Raw genomic sequence first — 23,468 nt, 5'->3', positions numbered from 1 at the left:
CAAACAAAACAAAAACAGACTGCCCCAGCGGCCAAACGCAGCCCCCGCCATCCCGGGGCGCGACGGCCCGGCGGAAGAGGGAGAAGCCCCACCCCCTCCAACGGCCCTGCGCGCGCTCCCGGCCCGCCCCCGCGCGCCGCGCATGCCCGTTTGGCGGCCGCCGGCGCCGCGCGAGAGGGCGGGGGGGCGGAGCCAGGCGCGGAGAGGAGCCGGGCGGGGGGCGGGGCGCGAGGCGGCCCCGAGGCTGAGGGGCGGGGGGAGGGGGGGCCGGTCGGTGACCCGGCGGCGCTAGGGCCCGGCGGGAGGCGGGGCCGGGCGCGGCCGGGGCGGGCGCGCGGGGTGCTGGCCGCGCGCGCGGGGTCGAGGGCAGCGAGCGTCTGCGGTGCCGGCTGTGAGCCGCGCGCCCGGCCGTCGGGGCCGTCGGGGCCGCGGGCGCCCCGCGGCGGGCGGGGGCGGCGGGCGCTGCCCCCGTCTCCTGCCTTCCCTTCCCTTCCCTTCCCCTCCCCTCCCCTCCTGCTCCCGCCCGGCCCAGCCCGGCTCCGCTCGGCTCGGCGCTGTGATTGGGCGGAAGATGGCGCTGGGCGGATGGAAATCCTAATGACAGTCTCCAAAATCGCCTCCATCTGTACCATGGTGAGCGAGGGGCCGGGGCCGGGGCCGGGCCGGGGCGGCCCTCTGCCGGGTGCCGGGCGGCGGGGCCGGGGCCCTGGGGAGGCGTGCGAGGGGCGGGCTGCGGGGGAGGCCGGGTGTGCGCGGCGCCGCGGCGGGGGGCGGCGGGGAGGCGCCCCTGGCTCGCGGCGGGGGCGCTGCCGTGGGTGGGGATCGGAAGCGGAGCGGGGTTAATCGGCTTTGGGAGGCTTTCCGCGGTGCGGGCGCGGGCGCGGGCGGGTTTGGTTGGGCCGGGGGCGGGGGGTCCCGGTGAGCGGGGGGGAGCCGCGGGGTCGCTGCGGGCCGGCGGCTGGAGCGCGCTGCCGCCCGTCGGGGCCGCTCACAGCGGGCACCCTGTGCCCGGGGTCGCGTCTCGGGGAGCGCCCTCCTCCTCCCGGTGCGGTTTGTGAGTGCCCCCGGCTCTCCGAGGACTGCACCGACGGCGGGGCCGTGGCTGTGTCGCTCGCCGGCGGCCGGGTGCTCCCCCGGTGACCCGGGGAGGTGTTTGCATCCCGCGGGATCCGCTCCGCCGGGCGCGCCACGCGCGGGCGTGTGCGTCCGACTTGTTCGCATCGATCCAGGTCCCGACGGGAGATTCCGCCAGCGATTGCTGTTCCCTTACTCTGTCCCGATACGTGACAGCTATAAGTAGATGCACCGATGTGATAAAGCTCTCCCGTTTTTTTTTTAAAGCGGGGTGGGGAGCTCGATGGGGTCACTGGTGGTGGGGGGCGGCGCGGAATTTCAGGAAGGAGATCACCCTGGGTCAGTAGAAGTTACTACTTGTCGGGGAAGAGATGCGTCGGTGGTTCATAGCTGAAGATCTCACATCAGTGCTCTTTTCTACGTATTCCATGGCCAAATGAATATTCTGGTTCCCAAATGTATTTCCACAGGGAAAGAGAAGAGATGCTTAAGGGGGAAAATGCACCCTGTCCGTTAGTTTGTTGTGCTGAATTGAGATGATACTGGCTCATAACACCAAACACTGGCAAATGCTTACATTTTATATTATTGGAAACTGATTTATCATTTTCATAAACCTTGCTGCAAAGATGCTTTAACATCTCAAACAGACATTTCGGAGGTGGCCCATGAGAATTTTGAGTGCATGTCTGTCAGCCCATGGGGTGAGATTGCTCGGGTGGTTGTTCATCAGCGGGGGGACTGGTTTTTGCCATACAGGAGATCACATCTTTTCCTTTGGACTTGGAGAGTCTGGCTTTTTGAATTCATGAGCTGTGTACCGACATCCTCATATGGCCAAGTGTTGCAGGACATATGTACTTCAGGAGCCTGCATTCTGTGAGTAGTTAGATTTTAGGTGATACTGGTGATGAGTCGGTGTGATTGATCCTTGAGCTAGGACAATCTTGTTCTATTGCAATTCTAGCAAACATCTTGACCACTACTAGTCTTTGTGTCAACATAAATTCAGTGCTGGCCTCTTGATTGAGGTCCAGTATGGGACCTCACTTTTCTGTTTCTGGACAGCATAGGAGTTGCAGGTCTGGACTGTCCAAGCAGCTCGTTTAAGATTATGCTGTATGTATGTTTATTAGAAATTACTTTATGTCATTGATATTTAGGTCAATCCTGAAACATTTTTTTCAACTAAAAATCTTCTTATGATTAACTGAAGTGTCTATATCCATGAGGCTGAAATTCTAATGGCAATTAGGTATTATCTGTCCAATCATAATCATGTGCACTGAGGTGGATAAACTCCAGGGGTAAGGTTTTTCCTGTGCCTTTCTGGTACATGAGCTTTAATAATGGGACAGCTAGCGTAGGATACCTGCTGTAGAAGTTTTTTCCACACTTAATGTATAAGATTGTGCTTAAAAATATTTCAGTAAAGATACTGTGAAAGAAGCACTTGGTATTTACTGTGGAGTTGTTTCGGACAATGCAGTTATGGTCAGGCAGATCTTTTTAATTTTAACAAGAGTCATATACTCACGTTTAAGCATATATTTGCAAAACCAAAAAGGAATATAATTGCTGAGTAATACTGTTTTGTTTTTTTTTTTCCCTAGCAATTCTTCTTTGTGTCAAACCATTGCTTGATAAACTGCCAGACAACTTCCTAAAAATTCTTAAAAAGTTTTTCTTGCCTTTCCCAGTGCCTCTTACAATACCTCTTTTTGTGTGTGGTTAGTACAAAACCAGTTACGGGCAGTTTTTGTCAAGAGACAGTTTGTGCCTACACAAACCTAACATGCACATACACTTACAGTCTGTAACAGAGCGGTCTGGAACTGTGTTGAAGACGCTCGTCCATAGCAGCTGTGTGTTTCATGATTTACTTTTCTGTATCCAAATTAAAGTTTCGCTTCTACTGACTTGCATTTTATGTATCTTATCCTTGTTGTTCAAGCTCTGAATGTTAGACAGAAATGCATTATGTTTTACAGTACTTGCGGGTTGTGTGGGTACATTGACGAGTGATAGCCAGTATTTTTAGTTTGTTAGCCATCACGCCTTTTGAGATGATCTTGAAAGAGCACTTTTTTTTTTTTTTTTTTTTTTTTTTACAAAGGGTTGGTTCTTTTGTGTGCTTCATTAGTTCATTGATCTGTACATCAGTGTTCATACCAGTGATGGCAGAGCTCTTCGTGTAGCATTGTCTCCTAGTATTGTATGCACTTTGAGCTTCCTTGGGCTATTTTGCTCTACATCACCACTCCCGTGGTTCCTTGGCCTGTAGTAACTCTTAATTATAAGGCTGGAGACTGTGGAAAAGCAGTGGCAAACATCTTTGCCTTTGAGTGGTTTAGCCACTGTTCCTGTTGCAAAGTGGATGAGATTAAAAGTGTGATTGATTTTTTTTTTTTTAATGTCTTTGCAGTAAAAGTAGAACTTGGCCTTTTACCCTCATCCATGTGTTAAACTGCAGTCAAAGTCTTACCTGACTGAATTATATGGGGGTTTTACACGTGGCTAAGCAGTGGTGAAGTAACCCATGCTAACTGCAGTGAAGATGTGCCCCAGACTACTCACCGTACAAGAGATTGAATCTGGTACTTCTGACTTTTGCTTCTCTTGTCTAGAATTCAGCAGACACTTGCCAGCAGTTGAAAGGTGTCAAGTCTTAGAGCAGCTGAAGCAAGAAAGATAGAAATTACCTTTGAAGCTTAAAAACTACAAAGATGTCGATCTCAGACATACAGAAGGAAGTCATAATGGTAGTAGTACTTGTTTTTCAGTGTTTCTTCTAGAAACTGGTTGATTATGTTAGCACAACCTGAAAAAGTTTAATGGAATTTAAAAATTATGCTAATCTAGAAGTTGTAGCATTAGATGTGAAAATCTTTCCTTCACGTTTCAGGTATTTTGTCTACGTGTTCTGTTCTTTATCTGCCAGTTTAGAATCTTATATACAGGGTCAGTGTCACTGAATGTCTTCAGTCATTGATTCAGACCCCCCAGACTGACACAAAAAATGGTATTTTGTAGCTAGATGTTGATTGTATGATTTAACAGTGTGTTCTGCATGAGCAGTCTTCATATCATACAATCCACATTTTTGTTTTGTTTTTGAAAGACTTATGGAGTTACCCTGAAGGGCTGGCTGTTGTCCTTTTCCTGCCTGTCTCCTGTCTAAGGGTACCGTCACCAGTACCCTTTTGCTCATTTCAGTCACATTTGACAAGGATGAAGAAGTCTCAGGGGTACTTCAGTTCAAACAAGCACGTGGGGAAAAAAGGCAGCTTGGAGGAAACAGACCCTGGAAGTGCCCAGCGGAGGGAAGGCTGCAGCGCACCTCGCTCAGATGTCGTAGCAGAGAGGCTTTATAAAAACACTTAATTGCAAAAGGAAGATTTTGTAAAACTGTGAGCTAGGTGTAGATATATGGTCTTCATTACTGCTTAAGGAATCATTTGTTTACAACAGGGTTTTCAAACCTGATTGTGAAATCTGCCCTTTATGTAAATTGATGTTTGCCAGAGTCAGCCGACAGCCAGAAGTGGCTGTGATGTACTCAGGCCTGTTCCTTCTAATTGCACTGTCTCCTCTGAAGCACCAATTATAATACTTAAACATTAATTGATGATCAGGTTAACAGATTCCACAGGAAAGTGTACGGAAGCCTCATGCCGGAGGAGGTGAGAATTGAGAATTACAGCAAGGAAAGAAAAGTTGTGGAAAAACATAACTTTAACATGAGGAGGTGATAGAAAGGAAGGCAGGGGAGGAGAGCACTAACGTAACGCAGAGAAAATAGCAGTGTTAGGGTATTGCTGTATCCAGCTGTCTGACGTGCTTGGGTAGCAGGGTTGGCAAGAAGGAACATGTGCTGTGTCTCAGCCATGGCATTTCACTCTGGCGTCATGACCTGAGTCCACCTTGATCAGTGGACGGGAGTGTTCAGGCACATGTTCTGTTGTGGTGATCCTGTTGCAAGCGCATTGCGTTTTGGAGTATCTGTTAGACAGCTGGGGTAAGAACTTGAACCACAATAGGGAGGTTCACTCATCTGTTGGAGCTCTTATCAGGAGAATGTTGGAGCTCTTATCGGGAGGATATTTCATTATAAACGTGACACTAAGATTCAAGCATGATCATGGCATTTGTCGTCATCATTTTTATAGATGTAACGTGCTGCAGTAGGGTAATAAAAAGAGGAGTATGTACATTAGCTCTTTAAAATACTGGGTTTGTGACACTACTTAGTATACTAATGAATTTAGACAAATTTGTTTTAAATCAAAATATTAACATGACTTAATCTAAAACAAATGTCAAATATGAGACGCAAAGAAAAAAATTCTGAAGTTGTGTAGCTTTAAAGCAATATTTATACCAGCACAGAGAATTATTTAGTTGGAATACTGCTTAGTTGGATAATTTAAATTATATAAATGTTCCTTTTTCTTTTTACGTGTATGTATACATATATTCGCCTTGCAAGTTGTAAGCACAAAGACACCATGAAATACAAACTTGGGCTCTAGTCTGGCTGATGAAATTTTTAGCTGCGTCAGTGAGAATAGCTTTTACTAGACAAAGCTTGAATATTTAGGTTAGTCATTTTTATAGTCTTTGTATTTACTTTTTAATCTCCTGAAGCAACTAATTTGTATTAAAACATCTATGAATGATTCTTTAAAAATGTGGTGAAAGTATGTCTGTCCATTAATTGGTATCGTCTACTTCTTTCTTTTTCAAATTTATTGAAGGAAAGAGGTGTGTAAAAGCCCTGTATAGGAGGTAACATTTGTTTTCATAGCTTAGGAAGTTTGCTAAAGTGAAATGCTTTTAGCAAATGGTCTATTTCAATAAAGTCTAGCTGATCTGGCAACTGAGGGACCCCCCCCCCCCCCCCCCCGATCTTTCGGTAGCGTAGAACCAGAGTGGTGTATTAACATAAGTAGAGCAGAACTGGAAAACATTTTAACCATTTTTCATAAACACAAACTCTTTTTATAATTCCATTAAAATGGGAAATTGTAAAAGCAGCATACTTGTTTTTATGGGACGGGAATGATGTGGGTTAAAAAAGCATATGAAACATACCACAGTGTACAGTTTATCAACAAAGCAGTTGAGCAAATGTGTTCTTCCCCCCCACCACATTTTGGGTGATTAATGTCATACATATAATATATAATGCTTATATCTATCTGCACTTGTTAGGCAGTGAAAGATTTCTAAGGTCACCATCAGATTCTCTTTTAAATACGTCACAGACTTCCTATCTTGTCTGCTAGTGTAATTCGACCTTTAACTGAAAGTCTTTGAAGGTAATAGTTTTTATCTTTTAGGACCCCACTTAATAAATATCATTATGAGACGTGTTGCACCAATGCTATTGAAAATCCATCAGATCAGAGAAAACTAAAACAAAGGCACCTGATATCATAAACAGTATTACCCCAGGAGTTTTCTGGAATTATACAGTATAAATACAACTGATCTTATTGGCGGTATTATAGTTTTAAACAATATGATTTCATTCTGTATTAGGGGTAGTAAACAAAGTCCATTTCAAGTCTGGCAGCAATTGGGGTAGAACTGTAGAAGCATCATTATGACATCTTGTCATGTTTTAAAGGTCTATTCCATGAAAGAGCCAAGCCCAGAGATCTAATTCTCCAAGTCTCATCTTCATATGTGAAAGTAATTTATCTTGTAATCCAGTATTCAAAACAGAAGGAAGTAAGACTATATTTAATTGCTGTGAAGGAAAATACGTTGTGTATGCTTCATGGGGCTCAGCAGGATGGGTTTGGTAGACATACCAAATGTGAAGAGAAGGTAATTTCGTGCTATGCTATCATTTTCCTTGCCCAGGCAGAGATGGGTTTTTTTGTACTTGATAAAAATTCTTTTGTCTTAGCTCCACATGATTAGAATATACTGGACTATGTCTGAAATGAATTAATTAAGAAAATAACACTTATTTGTAAATATTTTAAAAACATGAACTGAAACTACCCAAATATTTCATAGTTAGTGTATTACTAACATGTGTTCTTTTGCAAATAAATGAACAGTGAGGATTACTGAATCCCACTCAGCATATTTCATTTCTGCTTCCTGGGCTAGAAACAGTATCAAAATAATTGCATTTCCATTTTGATTGCAGTTGAAACAACAGATATAAACTGATTTAATGTAGCTATTCTGTTTGTTCTTAATACAGATTCAGATAAATACACAGGAAAGTATGAATTCACATATTCTGATAAAACATAACTGAAAGAGTAACTTTATGTAATTCTTCTTTAACAGAAGATTCCATCAGTCTTTTTAGTTAATATGGTGCATTAATTAGTGTATGCTGTGAAATTCTGTATACTTTCACTAGTGACACAAACAGGAAAGAGTCTTTTAATATATGGTGCAAAAAAAAAAGCACTAGTAAATGAATGCCTCTATACTGAGATTTATTTTTTTGAATTACAAATATTTAAATTAATTTTACATTTCTAATATTTTATTCTTGTTTAGGAAAACATTGCTATTCCTGGTTACTGAGTTTCCCTTTTACTTGTAATGCTTTTCTGTCACTTAGGAAGAGTAAAAGTTCTGGGTTTTGGGTTGGTTTTTTTTTGTTGTTGTTCACTTACCTATAACTAAGGTCATTTTGAAAAAATTGGTCTTACATATACCTTTGCAACAGGGTTTAGTTACGTGAGTCACCTTTTAGCTTTATTATTCCTTGCTTCTTGAGGGAGGTGGAGGGCATTGTAGGAGAGGATCTAGTATAATGTCTGTGAGAAATGGATCTTCAGAATTTTGACAACAAATCTAAGTTTTGAGATAAGAAATTTCTTTTAAAGGTGAAATTTTCGGGTTTACTCAGGAAATTTACAATTCAATAAAGCTGATAAACTACTTAAAAGATGACCCGCCAAGTTATGAACTGCTATTTATTCTAGAAAGGGGTAGATCAACCCCGCTGTCCCACCCCAGTAAGGCACCAGTGTAATCTTCAGAGCACGTTAGGCTGGTTATGAATCAAGTCTTTGCAAAAAGAAATGCTGCCTCCTAGGCTGAATAATAACCAGGTAGGACACTTAAACTGCAATTGTTTGCCTGCTTGCTGCCTTGTTTTTAGACAGTATTTTTAATACAGGGGGGCGCTTTTTTTTCCCCTTTAGACGAGTGCTGGGTGCATTTTCATTAGTGTTTTAGGCAATGTAAGGTGTGTGGAATTCTGAAGTTCTGCCAGGAATTCCAGTTTACCATCCTTTGGTTTGCATCTTGGGATGGTCTTAAGAGTGCACAAATTAGATTCCTTTTGGAGGAAACTAAATCAAACAACGTGGTCCAGCTGCAGCTGGGTGTTCAGTCGCAGAGACAGCCTAGAGCTAATCTGGCAAAAACCTTCTGAAACCCAACGTGTGCGTGCCAGAACATAAGCACCAAGTATGCTTTACAGATTGGCTTTAGTTAGCTTATCCATATGTTAGCTGTTAGTGTGTCTCGGGAGTACTAGTTCAACGTGTAGCACCACGATAGTGTGATCTCTAAGGCAGTGAGAAAAGGCAATAATAGAAGTGGAAATGACATTTAACGATATTATTGCTTCAGCAAGTGAAAAACTAAACAAACAAATGTCTGCACTTTATGTTGGTGGGTTTTTTTACCTTTTCTATTGAAATGTACAATATCAGGGTTTTTTAGTTTATTTTAGAACTTTGGGAGAGTATATTTGTAAAACTTGAAAATCAAGAAAATTCAACTGTACTTAATTAAAAGATACTACACTTCCCTGCTGTGTTTTCTGGGCTTTGATTCCATAAACTGAAATAACACTCATTTTATTAAGGTTAAATGTGTTAATTTATAGAAACCTCGAGCTCTTTTGAAAATTAAAATTGAGAAATTTAATTAAGGGCCTTCCATGGTAAACACAGATCCTTACCCCTTCATTAAGAAATTAGCATCTAGGGGGATTTTTATAAATCCATAGTATAGCCTTTAACTTGGTGGGAGAGATAAGCAGTAAATGTTGCACTGATTTGAACATGGTTAAACTAAGTTTACTCATGATTTCTCTCATATCAGTTTGAAGTTAAACACAGGGTGAAGTGTACAGTAGTTCAGCTTTACATCAAACTTCCACTGTGTGTGAGAACACTCTTTGTAAGTTGATACTTTAACATTGTTTCCAGGATCAATTTCTATAACAAATAAAAGCTAGGCAAATCTTGTTTTCACGTTGTGTTCCTGTATATACACCTTAGTTGCAGACTTTCCCACTTTGTATAACTATGACAAATACGTGTTCTGTATACCTGTGTAAATACTCTGTGCTGGAAGGAGGATAATGTAAGGCAGTGTTTGGGGATGTAGAGGTTTTATACTAATTATGATGCAAAAACTGGTAAATGCTGGTACTGTTGCAATATTGGCTTTTTTGGACTTCTGTTGTGCCTCTGTTCCTTCCCACTTCTGGGTAATGACCTTGCGTGCTTCCAGTCAGAAGGGTAGTGGGTGTACTAACTGAAGCTGACAGCGTTCCTTTCCCCTGCACAATGTCAAAACCGAGTTGCTGCGTGGGGGCTGAGCATCTATTGTATGGGTTGTGCAGTGAGCCCCCCCCAAGAGGGGTTCATCTGGGGGTCTTCCCGCATCCCAGTTAAGTGGCAGAGGAAGTAATTCTATACTCTGCAGCGTGCATCACAGGCTGAAATCTCCCAAGTCCATCTTGGCTGATGGAAAAGAGGTGGACTCCGCTTCCGCCTAAAACCTCTGCTGTCCTCTTGTCCAAAAGCTGATATGATACCGTACTAGTTGGTGGTGCCACAATGTTCCCATCTGCATCTGTATTTGTATAATGAAGGAGTCAGCTGGGGCTGATAATGTGTACTGTCATAACAAATGGAAATGTTTTGCAGTGAGGGATAGTTAGGTTTTGAAATAGCTTTTATGAGTCAGATGTGAACTTGCATTTTAGGGTACTCTTTTGTGCCCCTGCTGCGTACTGTGTTTTCCCTCTGCAACCAACTCGCTGTGCACAATATAAATGTTTACTTTGTGGGGAGGAATAACATCCTGTATGACAGACAAAAAAAGATTGCTGCAGAGGGAAGTCTAAGTAGCTTGAACGTTTTTATATTGGTGTAAAACATCCTTGCTGTTTTAAAACATCCATAAACAACTGCATTCAAACATAGGTAATGCTGTGCTCTGAAACCATATGGAAGTCTAAACCTTGAATGAAACAGCCTTGAATAATCAGAAAACAGTAACAATACTGGAATATCCGTAGCCTGTCTGTCTTATTGCCAAGTCAGGATCTTTGTTGTGCTAGAAAACAAAATACAGTGTTCACATCCATACAAAACAGAAACATCAAAGTTCATACCGTAATACGCTTCCTTCCAAAGACAGGACACTGAGCAGCTACTCAACCCTAGCGTTAAAAAGAGAAAAAAAATTCCTAGAAGCCTGCTCTTGAATTTATTTTTAAAGAAGTAGAGATTTTAATAACAGGATAAAAATGCCTCCACAGTTCTGTTGGTTTTTTTTTTCCTAGTTTTTTTTTTTTTGTAAGTATCCACCTTTTCAGAGCTGGTGGACATATTTCAGTAAGGCTGCTAAACTAAATATTCAGAAGTTGTGGAGTGCTTGAATCTTAAACGAGGTTTTATACCTTTTTTCCTTACCACCAACATCACTATTTGAGAACAGCTTCTAAAGTAGTAAGCCCTGCAGCCAAGTCCCCAGTAAAGGAGAGGCCTTATCATACTGGATAGTTGCAGGGGATATGACTGATGAAAAAGCAGCTGGGCTGTGTTGTGAGTGGAACAGAGCTGTACTGTCTCAAGTGTAGTTACGGTATCTTTTGCTCTATTCGAGTTAAAGTTGTCACCTCCTCATGGGCCTTTGACCATGTGTTTCCAGTTTCAGAACTACTAAGCTAGATTGTGTAACCACTCAAGTTCTCACTAACTCAAGTTTTGCAGTACCACAATTACGACATGTCAGATACCACATAATAGAGTTCCATTTTAATTTTATACGTTTTGATACAGTCCTAATTTTAAATCGGTACCCCCTCCCCCATCTGTAATTAATCTGTGAAATCCTGCATGCTGTTTTTAATGCAGGTAGTGATTTTGATTTAATTTTATTGTTATAATATCCAGGGCTATTTGCTACATCTTTAGTGTAAAGAACTAACTTGTTGGGAAGGAGCTGCATCTGTTTTTAAGATTCTTTGCTGTATACTATGTACAATTTTAGCTTCACTTTGACCTGACTTTAGACTGGAATATTCATGCTTATGTATTAGTTTGATAGAGGATATATAAATATCAGTGATGTTGTATGCAACAAAAGGAATTTAGAGTTGGATACATTTGCTTTTCTCTAAAAGCAGTGTAAGAACTCATTAGAAAGTGGGTTTTATTTGTTCTCTCAGTTTTCCAAAGTAGAGTTTTTTCTGTCTCTAAATAAAAAAATCCCCGTTTCATTTGAAAGCCAGTGCTTATTGCACCAGTTCAGTCAACAGCCACTGGTTGGAACCACAGTAAACAAAGTTTCCTTCTCTGACTTGCTTTTTGAGGATCAGACTCAACAGATACTGTTGGGCAAAGGCTGCAGCATTTGTAATGCACAACAAAACTGACTGTTCTATGTTGTCTTTAAATTTTACAAAGTTCAAGGTATTTAGCAAAGTACTCTGAACATTTTACATTTTCATTGTATGCAGAACAGACCAGTCTTTTTGCTTCCTGTGAGCAATCTGCATTTCTTAACTTTTTCTGGAGTGTACTCTACAGTATGAAAATTACACTTCTTAAGAGGAGCTCTCCATTTGGCCTTGTATCACTTGCTTTGCAATACTATATTGTCATAGAATCATAGAATGGTTTGGGTTGGCAGGGCTCTTAAAGATCATCTAGTTCCAACCCCCCTGCCATGGGCAATTTAATGCATTTATTAATATATTAATACAATTGTTATTAAAGAAGGCCCACTCTGAAAATAAGAAATACAGAACAGCAAAACAGCATAATTGCATGAAAATACATTAAAGTTACCTAACTTGAAGATGTTTTTTGAACAGAACATATTTGGAAACATATCTCTAAGGGATCTTGGATTATACTGAAATCATTTTCTTGTGGTGGAAGTGTTAGATTCTTTGTTATAGGTATGTAAGCATTAAGTTATAGCACAGAAGACTTGTCGTCTCCTTTAAGACCTGTGTGAAATGGTTTTGTGAACAGCCTAAACATCCTGGGAGTACAAATCAACAGAGAGCTCAAAGGACTGATTTTTTTTTCCTACACTCACACCTAATATCCTGCCAACAAGCTTCTCTTTGCTTTAAGCAACAGACTGACTAAACAAGTTTGGTTAATTTGCTATGTATGATTGTTGAGCTGCGTCACAAACTCCACTTTCTATACCACCACCCCAGGGTACACACAGGAAGGTGTTTTATCTGTTTTCAGTATTTAGTCAATAACTGTTTAGTTATTTTTGTTTTCATCTCTTGTGACTGAGAGAGCTTCAGTGTAAGTAAGTTTAGGAAACCAGAAGTTTTGTGGTTTGAGATCTGATGATGCTGGTTTGGTGTTAGCAAGGTATATAGTTGTGACCAGTTTTTCTGGGTTGTTGGTTTTTTTTTTTGGTAGGTTGGTTGGTTTTTGGTTGTTTATCTTTGGCAAAATACTTCACTTTTTTTTTTTCCCCTCAACTAGTTAAATTCACTCTGTACATAGTTGCAATGCTAATATTTTTTTTACTGCTTTTGATTTTTCTAGGGCGCCAATGCCTCAGCTTTGGAGAAAGAGATTGGTCCGGAACAATTTCCAGTCAATGAGCACTATTTCGGTTTGGTTAATGTAAGTTTCAGTCCCTGACTTCATTACTTTGAAATGCCACAAGTGGATTTGTTAAATTACAGAACAATGACTGAGTGAATAATTAGAACACGGAAAGATATAGTCATCAAATATACACAGTTATTGAAATGTGTTTCAATATTCAGTGTATTTGTTGAAATATACTACTGAAATAACTGTTAAATTGGACTCTGTACTTAATACTTTATTTCATTTTCTAATTGTAGTGTATTTTTAAAATTACACTCTTGCTATTAAAATGTATGTCTTAAAAAAGCCTGTTTAAAATATGCAGCTTGTAGTTCATAATATGCCAATCTAAGTGAGTAAATACAGTAAAAGGAAAAAATCTGAGAGAGGCTGTTGATGACATGAAGTGTTCACATCTGCTGTTTGTATTAAGATTTTAAAAAAATACTGAACCCAAAGGGGAAAGCAGTGGTGGAAAAAACATACTGAATTGTTTGATTCAATCATTAGTTTTAAGGAATAATTTAAATTTATATTTCTGGCATTACCAGTGAAAAGTATGTCTTGTTAGAAATTGAATTAATCTGAAATGAAATACTAAACTGGGGCTTCAGAATGTATGTGTTTAAACTAAATTGATTTAACAAGAGCTATCATCTCGCTTTTCTTAATGAAAATGAGTTCTAATGCTGTCCTGCTATGATAACATAGGTCTCTACCTCTAGGGTCTTAGCACTGGGACATGGTTTGAGAGTCTGCAATCCAAGTACACACTGTGCAGTCAGTGAACACTCTTACTGATAAGCTGATTTACTTGCATCTCAAATGCCATGACTTAAATTGGTGATTTTTTTCCTTTCTCATGAAAATTGAAATACCTTCAAAATGAGGTGGTGTTTCTCTGGAAAGAGGAAATACACTAGTTTAACTGTTAATCCTTGTTAGTTTGGTAGCAGAGCTCAAGCTTTCCATCAATGCTAGTCTTGTCTTTCCTAAAATCTGTTATTCTATTGATAGATAATCTGGCTTCCTAATGTCTTGTCCAAGTCCAGATAGGATTTAAGACTTAACAGTAAAGTTGTATTATGTGCCTCATCTTGAAGTTTTACATATTTTGTACGCTTGAGGAAAAGTTCAGTAAAGGGCAATCTTCCTAATATGTAATGAATTATCAAGAAATTCTGTTTCTGTAGTCCAGAGGGAGTAGGAAATTTCAGGGGAGATCTTTCTTTAAGTCATTGCCCTCAACCATACACGTAAGAGGCGGGCAGCTAAGATACCTCAGAGTGCTCTTAACTTTCTGTGCAATATAGGAATGTTGCATATTTTAGCTTTAAACAATAAAAGTTTTATGTGTAACAAATAGTAATGGGATTCCATTACATCTATGGCACGCTGGTGCTGCGTTTTTCAGGTACAGTGGTTGGTTAAGGAAATTCAGCCACATTGTTGCTTGGACTGCTTTCATACCTGTTCTACAGATGGTGTTTACTAACACAGTATATATGCCATGAATGTGTAATAAGCTTGCAGAATTTAAATTATCAGGAAGAGGAAAGGTTGCTTCATTAACAAATTATGGCCAGTGGTCATTCAGAAAGAATGGCAGCTACTGATAATTAAAAGAAACATTAGATAATTAGATAATAAATTGAGTACTATTAGATTGAGAAGTGGTAGAATTCACAATTTTTGCCTTCATTGATTTCTCAAATTGTTTTATAGCAATTACAAGAAATGAATTTCTTAGAGGTTCATTCACATTTACTGCTAAACTTTTCTAATTTGTTTATAGATTTTGTTTGTCCTAACTTTGTCAAGAGTAAATGGAAAAAATGGAGATAATGTGGAAATCAATAGCTCTCTTCTAACTGTGTGATAGCTAGCCGTTTGAGATGTCTGGAATGCAGGACAGGATTTTAAAGATGACAGTTCTGATACAGAGATGTTTGTGGTAAATGTAGTGTAAAAGAAGAGAAGGTAGAAGCACAATCTTACCTCCGTTCCAGCTTTGTGGAAAGATCTAGGTTTTATTCAGAGGATGTGCTGAAAGAACAATTTGAGAGGTAGAAGGAGAAGTAAGAAAGGGCAGTTATGGGACACATGTGGGAGACCAGATGTTGGATGGGATGTTTGAATCTGTCAGTGAAAGCTTTAAATGCAGAATTCAGCTTAGGCTTGAAAGGACAATGCCATTCACTAAATCACAGAATCAGGAAATGCTTGGGACACATGATAGGATGGAAATGTTGATAGTATGTTGTCTCATGCTCATGGACAGTCGGGAACATCAAGTCTGTCTGTCATTATTCATTCTTTCCCTCTACAGTGCAGTAATGTGAACTATTCAAATGCATGTGCTTTGCAAGTTAAATCGATGATTTTATCCAGTGAGTATGAAGTAGTCAGTGTTTGTCGTCTCGTAAGAGCTACTCTGGTAGCTCTTCAGCAGTTTCCTAGACTTCTAGAGAAGAAATTCTGGTTATTCAGTCTCTTGCAATGGATATGCGTGTTTGGAGAAATCCTGTTTACTGGTATGGCCCATTGCAACAAATAAAAAGTTTTCAGTGCTGCCAGTGCGTCAGAGTTGGGAGGAACCCTAGAGCTGCACAAAGACAGTGTTCCAAGTAGATCCAAGTTCTTGTAGATCTCTTGTTTGTGTTTGTAGATCTGTGGGGTTCAACAGCCAAGTTTCTTTCCAGTTGTATGTTGCATCAGAAGAGTAAACTATAAGGCTCTAAGCCTTAGTGAGTATGTGGTGGTTTTGTTGCAACTTTCCTGATTGTGTCTCTTTTTTTTTTTTTTTTTTTTTTTTTGTAATTTTCACACTGGTTTGGGTGTTGTAACTTTGACTTAGGAATTAAAAAATAGAAAGGGGTGTGTGTGGGAAACATAAAGATAAAGTGTGCAGTATTTTTGTGAAAGGAAATAATCTGATTTCTCAGAATTTAGAAAAGAACAGTATGTACTGAAAAAAAAGAGAAAATGCGGTCTTTTACTTTTCTTAGATACGTGCATCTTAAGATGGTCCTCACAGAAATAAGGAGGCAAGCAAGAAAGCAGTTGAGAACGTGGGTTAAAATAGCTCTGCTGTATATAACCCCTATTACCTTCCCCTGAATGAGACAGAGGAGTTTCGGCAAGCCATACAGGCTGGCAGTTTAAGATACAAATTTACCGTGATGGTCTTTCTTAACAGTTCTCTACCGTTGTCCTGAGGCGGACTTCCCAAGCGCTGTGTTACGCCGTGCAGAGCGGGCGCACCGGACGGGTGCTGTGCTGAGGCAGTGCCGCCTGCGCGGGAGGAGGCAGGCGCCTAGGGCTGAGCATCCAAGGAGCGGGAGTAGAAAGAAGTATAGGTGTTCGGTACCTGGTGGGAGGGTGGGGGGACTAGAGCAAGGTCTTTGGTGTTTTCTAAATGAAGGGTGTGCTTTTGCATTGGAGTCAAAGATGGGAAGTACAGTAGTGGTGGTGGTAAGGCCAGCATTTATTTCTGTAACAAATTCCCTATTTGCTCAGTCTAGAAACCTCCCTCCCTTCTCCCCTTGTTCAGTACAGGTAGAATTATAATTTTTTAAAGATTAGAAGCTTTTATTTTAAAACTATTTAAAATTTTGAAGGGATGAAGACTGATGTTTTAGACATAAAACAAATGTGAACTGAATTTTCTTCAGGAGTTTGTATTCAGTCTTCTGTTGCCTACTGTCTTTCTGAATTTGGGTGAAGAAGACCTTTTATGAACTTAAGTCTGCTTGCTTTTATTTCTTGCCCACTGGCGTATAGGTTAACATACATGCATATTAAATTAATCTGAATTTTATGCAGCTTTCTGAATTCCCTATTGCTTCATATTTTGGTCATCTCTCACTGATGTTTACCATTCTAATTAATTTATCATCAGACTGTTCCTTTTTAAAACTGGAATGTTGCAAAACTTCTAACTTGCTGCCTTTTCATCTTCTGACATTTGCTGTAGAAATTTTAGCACTTTTCCCACTTGATTTAATTTTAAGAACTTCCTTAACATTTTAATGTACTTCTCTTTTCATGGCTAGTTCTAATTATCAACTCATAAATAGTTAGCTTACAGTATTAAATGTTTTGACATAAACTTCTGTGTGATTTCATCTTCTTCCTTTAAGGAAAAAAGCCCTGGTTTTCCTCTTAAGTTCATTGACCTACTTGAGTGCAGATTTGGACCACAAAGAAGCTAATATAAGCATTTTCCCTAGCTTAAATAAATAAAAATAATGGGTGTTAATTTCCTCACTTTTTATTATGGAGATCTTAAGACTTCTTAATATCTTTTTTTTTAAATATACTTCTTACTCATTTTTTGAGTGGCAGGTATTTAGAAAGTAGTTCTTCATATTTCATTAATTTAAAACAAAGGAAAACAACTTATTTTTCAGTTTAGTGATTTAATTGCATGGTGCTCTTGTTTGTCATTGTCTCAATTGGGAGAGAGCAAAGAACAGTTACTTCCCTTTTATTCCCAAGAAGTAAAAGCTTTTAGTTCTTTTTTTCTGTTGAAAGAACCTGCTCTTAAAATATCTCCAAATATTGCTATGTAACAGTCTCCCCATCACAATATGCTTAGGATTTGCTACCCATATGTACTATCATCTTTAAATACAATGTAAATATGAACATTATTTTCACATTTTACACAACGCGTGTGGTAGGTATTTGCTTGAATCCACAGGCTGAGTGACTGCAGCTGAAAGGGTGGATTGCTTGCAGAGTGCCTTGTAAAGATTTTTCTCACCCTTTCAGTGTTAGATAATAGATTTCACTGGAGGAGGGCAGCATAAAATGAGAGTGGCTCTATCCACCAACAGCTCATGGTACCTTCACACCGGTGATAGGGAGGTTTGAGGTGTTGGGGTGAGCTGGAGACAATGTCAGTGATCACAGGACTCAAATGCCTAAGAACTGGAAATGAGTCTGGGGAAGAGGAACACCTGGAGTATCCTGGTATGAAGGGAGTTGTGGATGCTTTTCTTGCTGACTCTGCTTGCCCCCTTTCCATTGAGTGGCTTGCCTCCTTCAAAACACCTGTGTCCAAATTGTCCGTTCTTTTCCTTTCAGTCTTGATTTGAAGCTACCAACTGTGCTGTAGCTTTGCATCCTAGACAAGCCATGTTGCATTGTTTAAAGAAAAATCCGGCATGCCAATCCTCCTTCAGAATGCCCATGTCCAAACTGGGCATTCTTTTCCTTTCAGCCTTGATTTGAAACTACCAGCTGTTGCTGTAGGTTTGAATTCTAAACAAGCCATGTTGCGGTGTTCTAAGAAAACTCCTGCGTGCCAATCCTGTCACCCTAAAATGAGAACTGAGAATGTAGTAACAGGTTAAAGCAGCTATTTCTGACTTTGATCACACAACTAGTAAGATTTGCAGAATCCAATTTCTGAAGTGTCTGAGAAGCTCTGAATTTACAGCTGAATTTCTTTACAGTACAAGGTCATGCTGTGCCTGTTCTTCACTGCTGTGGCTCACTTGTGGTAGATGGGTATTTTAACCTGGGCATATTTTGGGAGCTGTGAAATTGGTAGTATTTGTTGAACATTTTGAGGTAAGTAAATGCAAAATATGGCTAATAAATGAAATTTACAAGTGAGATGATTATATAGTGTTGTTCAAATTTACCTGGGTTTTTCTTGCATTTATGTAGAGTGTACTTGTTAATCCTTTGTGAAACAGAAATATGCTTTACTATCACCTTAAAGTCAAGAAAAAATGACTTGCAGAAAATGTGCCCCTGCTTATGCATTCTCTTATACTTTGGATTTAATTTTACCCCTCTAAAGTAATACAATGCAATCTAATAGACCTCTCTCTTATTTTATAGTTTGGGAATACATGCTACTGCAATTCAGTTCTTCAGGCACTTTATTTTTGTCGACCGTTTCGAGACAAAGTCTTAGCATACAAGAGTCAACCAAGAAAAAAAGAGAATCTCCTTACATGCTTAGCTGATCTCTTCCACAGTATAGCCACCCAGAAGAAAAAAGTTGGAGTAATACCTCCCAAGAAATTTATAACAAGATTACGAAAAGAAAACGGTAATTTTTTTGTCTTTTGTTATGTAATAATGATAGCAATTATGATTTATTTTTGAAGTTGACATAATGGAATACCTACATATTTGTTAAGCATGGGAAAGTGTCCTTGGTGCTGCAGTGTAAAGAAGAGGTGACCCTAGAATAAGGGTAACCCTGGATCCGTTTTGAGAGAGAATCTTTGTCTCTCTCTTCCTGTAGAACTCGAGAGTATTGTCAGTGGCTGCTTATAAAATTGCTGGCTCATACTGCCTCTCTATGAATTGTATTTTTATAATCAAAATTCACTGTAAGACTTTCGTTCTGTGTTTAAAAAAGCATTACTTTTCGAATGCAGAATCAGTCTCCCAAACTGAGTTTGTGGAAAGGATGTTAAGACTTCCCTGCAAGAATCTAGCTTAAAACCTCACAAATTTTTAAATTAATCTAGAATTTATGCAATACTTAGCTTGACTTACTTTTTAAAGGATTAATGATGAATTTTAAAATCAGTAAGTAGTGTTTTGGCTGGTTTTTTTGTTTGTTTCTTTAGTGTAATTGATATCCTAAATATCAGAAGCTTTCCAGAGATTTTTAACGTTTTGTGTTTCTTACCTGCAGGGCTAGTTGCTCAAACTATTTTAGAAAATAATTCAATGTTAAAATATAAATGAAAACTTGCAATCTTCTACTCAATTTGGATACACTATTATTAAAAAAAATATATACATTTTTTCTAAAAATAACGGCTAGATTTAAACAAACAGTATGAGATACCATATTTAACAGTGCTGCAAGACATGTTCATACTGTTGTAATCTCTCCAAGACTATATATGCAGACTAAAAAAAAGTGCTTAAATGTTGTGATGACCATCTCTGTAGTAAAAACAAGAAATAAGATTTCATAATGACATTCCTAATTTGAAGTGACCCCTCCAACAAATGCACACCGTGAGTTGTAATATTGTTGTTAAAAAAAGCTTTCAGGTAATGTACAGTCTCTTACCTATGCAGAATAGAAGGCTGCCATTCAATTCTTTACGTATACTTGAGTAAGTATGCTTGTATGTTTGATGCATTTACAGAAATAGTTCATTATGCCAAGAATGTTGACTAACTATGAAAAATGTGGAGAATGGCTTAAATGGAAAGCAGAAAGTAAACCACAGGTGCCATAAAGTTCTTTCTAGAAAGTGTTCTTTTTAATCTTTAAATATGTCATGACTCTAACATTCTAAGTGGGAGAAGGCAATTGAAAAATCTTCATTAGAGAAATCAGGTGTGAAAGTTCAGCTCTTCTTGGCCCTTTGGGTCTCTCTTAATGGTGATACATACCTTTTCTGCAAATAAATGGCCAAAATGTCAGGCAGTGATTACATGGACATAATACATGCTATTAAGCGCTTATTGTAAAGGTGTATGATTTTGAACTTTAACAAAGAGTTAGTTAAAGAATCAGGTAGGTATGCAACACTGATCTAGATTCTGTTCCAGTCACTATCCAGCTATATCATGGTGATGACTGAGAACATAATCTTAATGTATTCCAGGCTGCAGTGCTGCTATTCCATCTTTATTTTCAGTGTCTGAATATAACATATATGTATTAATGAACTTAAAGCATAGATGGCTGGGAAGCAGCTGCTGGCTTGAAATCAGCCGAAGGGATACCATTATGTTTGCTTAAATTGTAATCATAAAATGAACAATGTGTAGCTTTCATTCTGTTGTACTTAACGCTAATTTACTGACTGGGCACATAGCCCTGGGAGGGCTGTGATGCAGTGCTGTGAAGAACCTCTGAAGTGTTTTATCTCATGAGACTTGTAGCCCTTGTTCTGCCTTGATTTACCTGATTAAATAAAGACATTACAGTTGGCTAGATTCAGAGCTGAACTTATAGCGTGTAGTTCATGATACTTGGTTCATACTCTTGGCTGACCTATTGAACTACTTAACCTCTCCCAGTGATCTAAATTAGCATAAATTTTTCTCTACTTTGCTCTTAACTCAGGAATGGATTTTTTTTTTTCTATTTGAAGTTTACTCCTGGATGCCATCAAGTGAATAATAGTAAAGCTTCCATTTAGTCTCTGTATGCACTTCAAAACTTAAACTTCACTCAGTATCTTTTTCGTTCATCTTTTCAGTCCTGGGAGCTATCCCTCCACTGAAGGCCAGTGTCGTAGTATATTCTTGAACTGCAAGCAAATTGCAAGTTATAATCAATTGAAGTAATTGCACACTAGAAGACTTGTATAATGTTAGCCAGTGATACAGGATGGTTTGGAAATTGGCGGGTAAATATCCTTGTAACAATTCCTGGTCATATAAACATAAAAAAACATAAAAAAGAGTAACTTGTAAGAAAGAGTTCAACTTTGTGATTTAATTTGTATCATTGCTATACAATGCAAGTATGTGCCAGTGAAACTTACTCCCCTTCCACTGAATTAATCCTAAAATTATCATGCTTAGAAATGTTGACAAACTGAGAACATAAAGCAGAAAGGATAGTGAATCCATTACCGTCTAGCCAACAAGTCCACGTTGTAAAGGTGCCACATATACCAATCTCCAGAAACAATATTTCAGCTCTTGAAAGACAAAGGGGCCTTAAAGATCACCTAGTCCCACCCCCCTGCCACGGGCAGGGACACCTCCCACCAGACCAGGCTGCTCACAGCCCCATCCAGCCTGGCCTTGAGCACTGCCAGGGATGGGGCATCCACAGCTGCTCTGGGCAACCTGTGCCAGGGCCTCACCGCCCTCACAGGAAAGAATTTCTTCCTAATATTGAATCTAAATCTACTCCCTTTAAGCTTAAAACCATTTCTCGTTGTCCTATTGCTACATGCCCTTGCAAAAAGTCCCTCTCCAGCTTTCCTGTAGGCTCCTTTAGGTGCTGGAAGGCTGCTCTGAGGTGTCCCTGGAGCCTTCTCCAGGCTGAACCACCCCAACTCTCAGCCTGTCTTCACAGGAGAGGTGCTCCAGCCCTCTGAGCATCTTTGTGGCCCTGCTCTGGAGCCACTCCAACAGGTCCATGTCTGTCTTCTGTTGGGGGCCCCAGAGCTGAACACAGCGCTCCAGCTGGGTCTCATGAGAGCGGAGCAGTGGGGGAGAATCCCCTCGCTCGACCTGCTGGCCACGCTGCTTCTGATGCAGCCCAGGGTACGGTTGGCTTTCTGGGCTGTGAGTGCGCATTGCCGGCTCATGTTGACCTTCTTGTCCACCAACACTCCCAAGCCTCTCTCCTCAGGGCTGCTGTCAGTCCATTCCCCACTCAGCCTGTACTGGTGATTGGGATTGCCCTGACCCATGTGCAGGACCTTGCACCTGGCCTTGTTGAACTTCGTGAGGTTCACACTGGCCCACCCCTCAGGCCTGTCAAGGTCGCTCTGGATGGCATCCCTTCCCTCCAGCGTGTTGGCTGCACCACACAGCTCGGTGTTGCCGGCAAAGTTGCTGAGGGTGCGCTCAGTCGCGCTGTCCGTGTTGCCAGCAAAGATGTTAAACAGCGCTGGTCCCAATGCCGACCCCTGAGGAGCGCCACTCATCATCACTGGTCTCCACTTGGACATCGAGCTGTTGGCTGCAACTCTTTGAGCACAACCATCCAGCCAATTCCTTATCCATGGGGTGGTCCATCCATAAAATCCACATCTCTTCAATTTAGAGAGAAGGATGTCATGCAGGACACTGTCAGATGCTTTGCACAAGTCTGAGTAGATGATGTCACTTGCTCTTCTCTTATCCACCAATGCTGTACATCTGTCTTAAAAAGCCACCAGATTTGTCAGGCATTGTAGAGGACTGAAGGCAGTGGGTTGATTAGCATTGATAATATGCAGCTGTGGCCTTGCCTCGAAGGCAGTGGGTTGGTTGACATGGATGATGTGCAGCTGTAGCTCGTTCCTGCTAAGTGGTTAAATAGCACTGAGGGGAGGGGGTTGGGTGGATGAGAAGCAGTGTGGTCTGACCTCTGAAGGAGATACAGCACAGACAGTAGAATCTGACCAATGGTAAAGCCTTCTTAACAGCCTACTAGTTTGATTGTGCTGCAACATTTGGTGCCCTGTGTGAGGCTGACTGAGTTGGACTCCGGCTACAACAAGGCATGATTTGTCCTTGGTGAAGTCATGTTGGCTGTCACCAATCACCTCCTTATTTTCCATGTGCCTTAGCGCAGTTTCCAGGAGGACCTGCTCCATGATTTTGCTGGGCACCAAGGTGGGACTGACTGGTTTGTAGTTCCCTGGGTCTTCTTTTTTCCCCTTTTTAAAATTGAGGGTTATATTTCCCCTTTTCTAGTCCATGGGAACTTCAGCGGACTGCCACAATTTCTCAGATGTGAGGGATAGTGTTTTAGCTACTTCATCTGCCACTTCTCTTGGGACCTGTGGATACATCTCATCAGTTCCCATGGAGTTGTGTGCCTTCAGGTTCCTTAGATGATCTCAAACCTGATCTTCTCCTGTGATTCTGATC

The 23,468-nt window shown here is 40.6% G+C and overlaps 1 protein-coding gene across 3 annotated transcripts in view; it reads left to right on the top strand.

Annotated features, from left to right (window-relative positions):
- Positions 1 to 23,468, top strand: part of USP12 (ubiquitin specific peptidase 12) — a 39,283-nt gene continuing 15,815 nt past the window's right edge. Inside the window, exons 1-3 of one of the 3 annotated variants that reach the window (XM_080376453.1) lie at positions 1 to 633; positions 12,882 to 12,962; positions 18,789 to 19,002. In XM_080376453.1, the coding sequence (XP_080232579.1) occupies positions 586 to 633; positions 12,882 to 12,962; positions 18,789 to 19,002 (343 nt within the window). In that variant the 5' untranslated portion in view covers positions 1 to 585. Of the gene's footprint in view, positions 634 to 1,389; positions 1,954 to 12,881; positions 12,963 to 14,284; positions 18,513 to 18,788; positions 19,003 to 23,468 lie in introns of those variants that run through there. The other 2 variants (XM_080376454.1, XM_080376455.1) reach the window with 2 other exon arrangements.

Source organism: Falco punctatus (genome assembly GCF_963210335.1).
Source record: "Falco punctatus genome assembly, chromosome: 2".
NCBI classification, from domain to species: domain Eukaryota; kingdom Metazoa; phylum Chordata; class Aves; order Falconiformes; family Falconidae; genus Falco; species Falco punctatus.
This window is presented reverse-complemented; position numbering and strand designations above follow the sequence as displayed.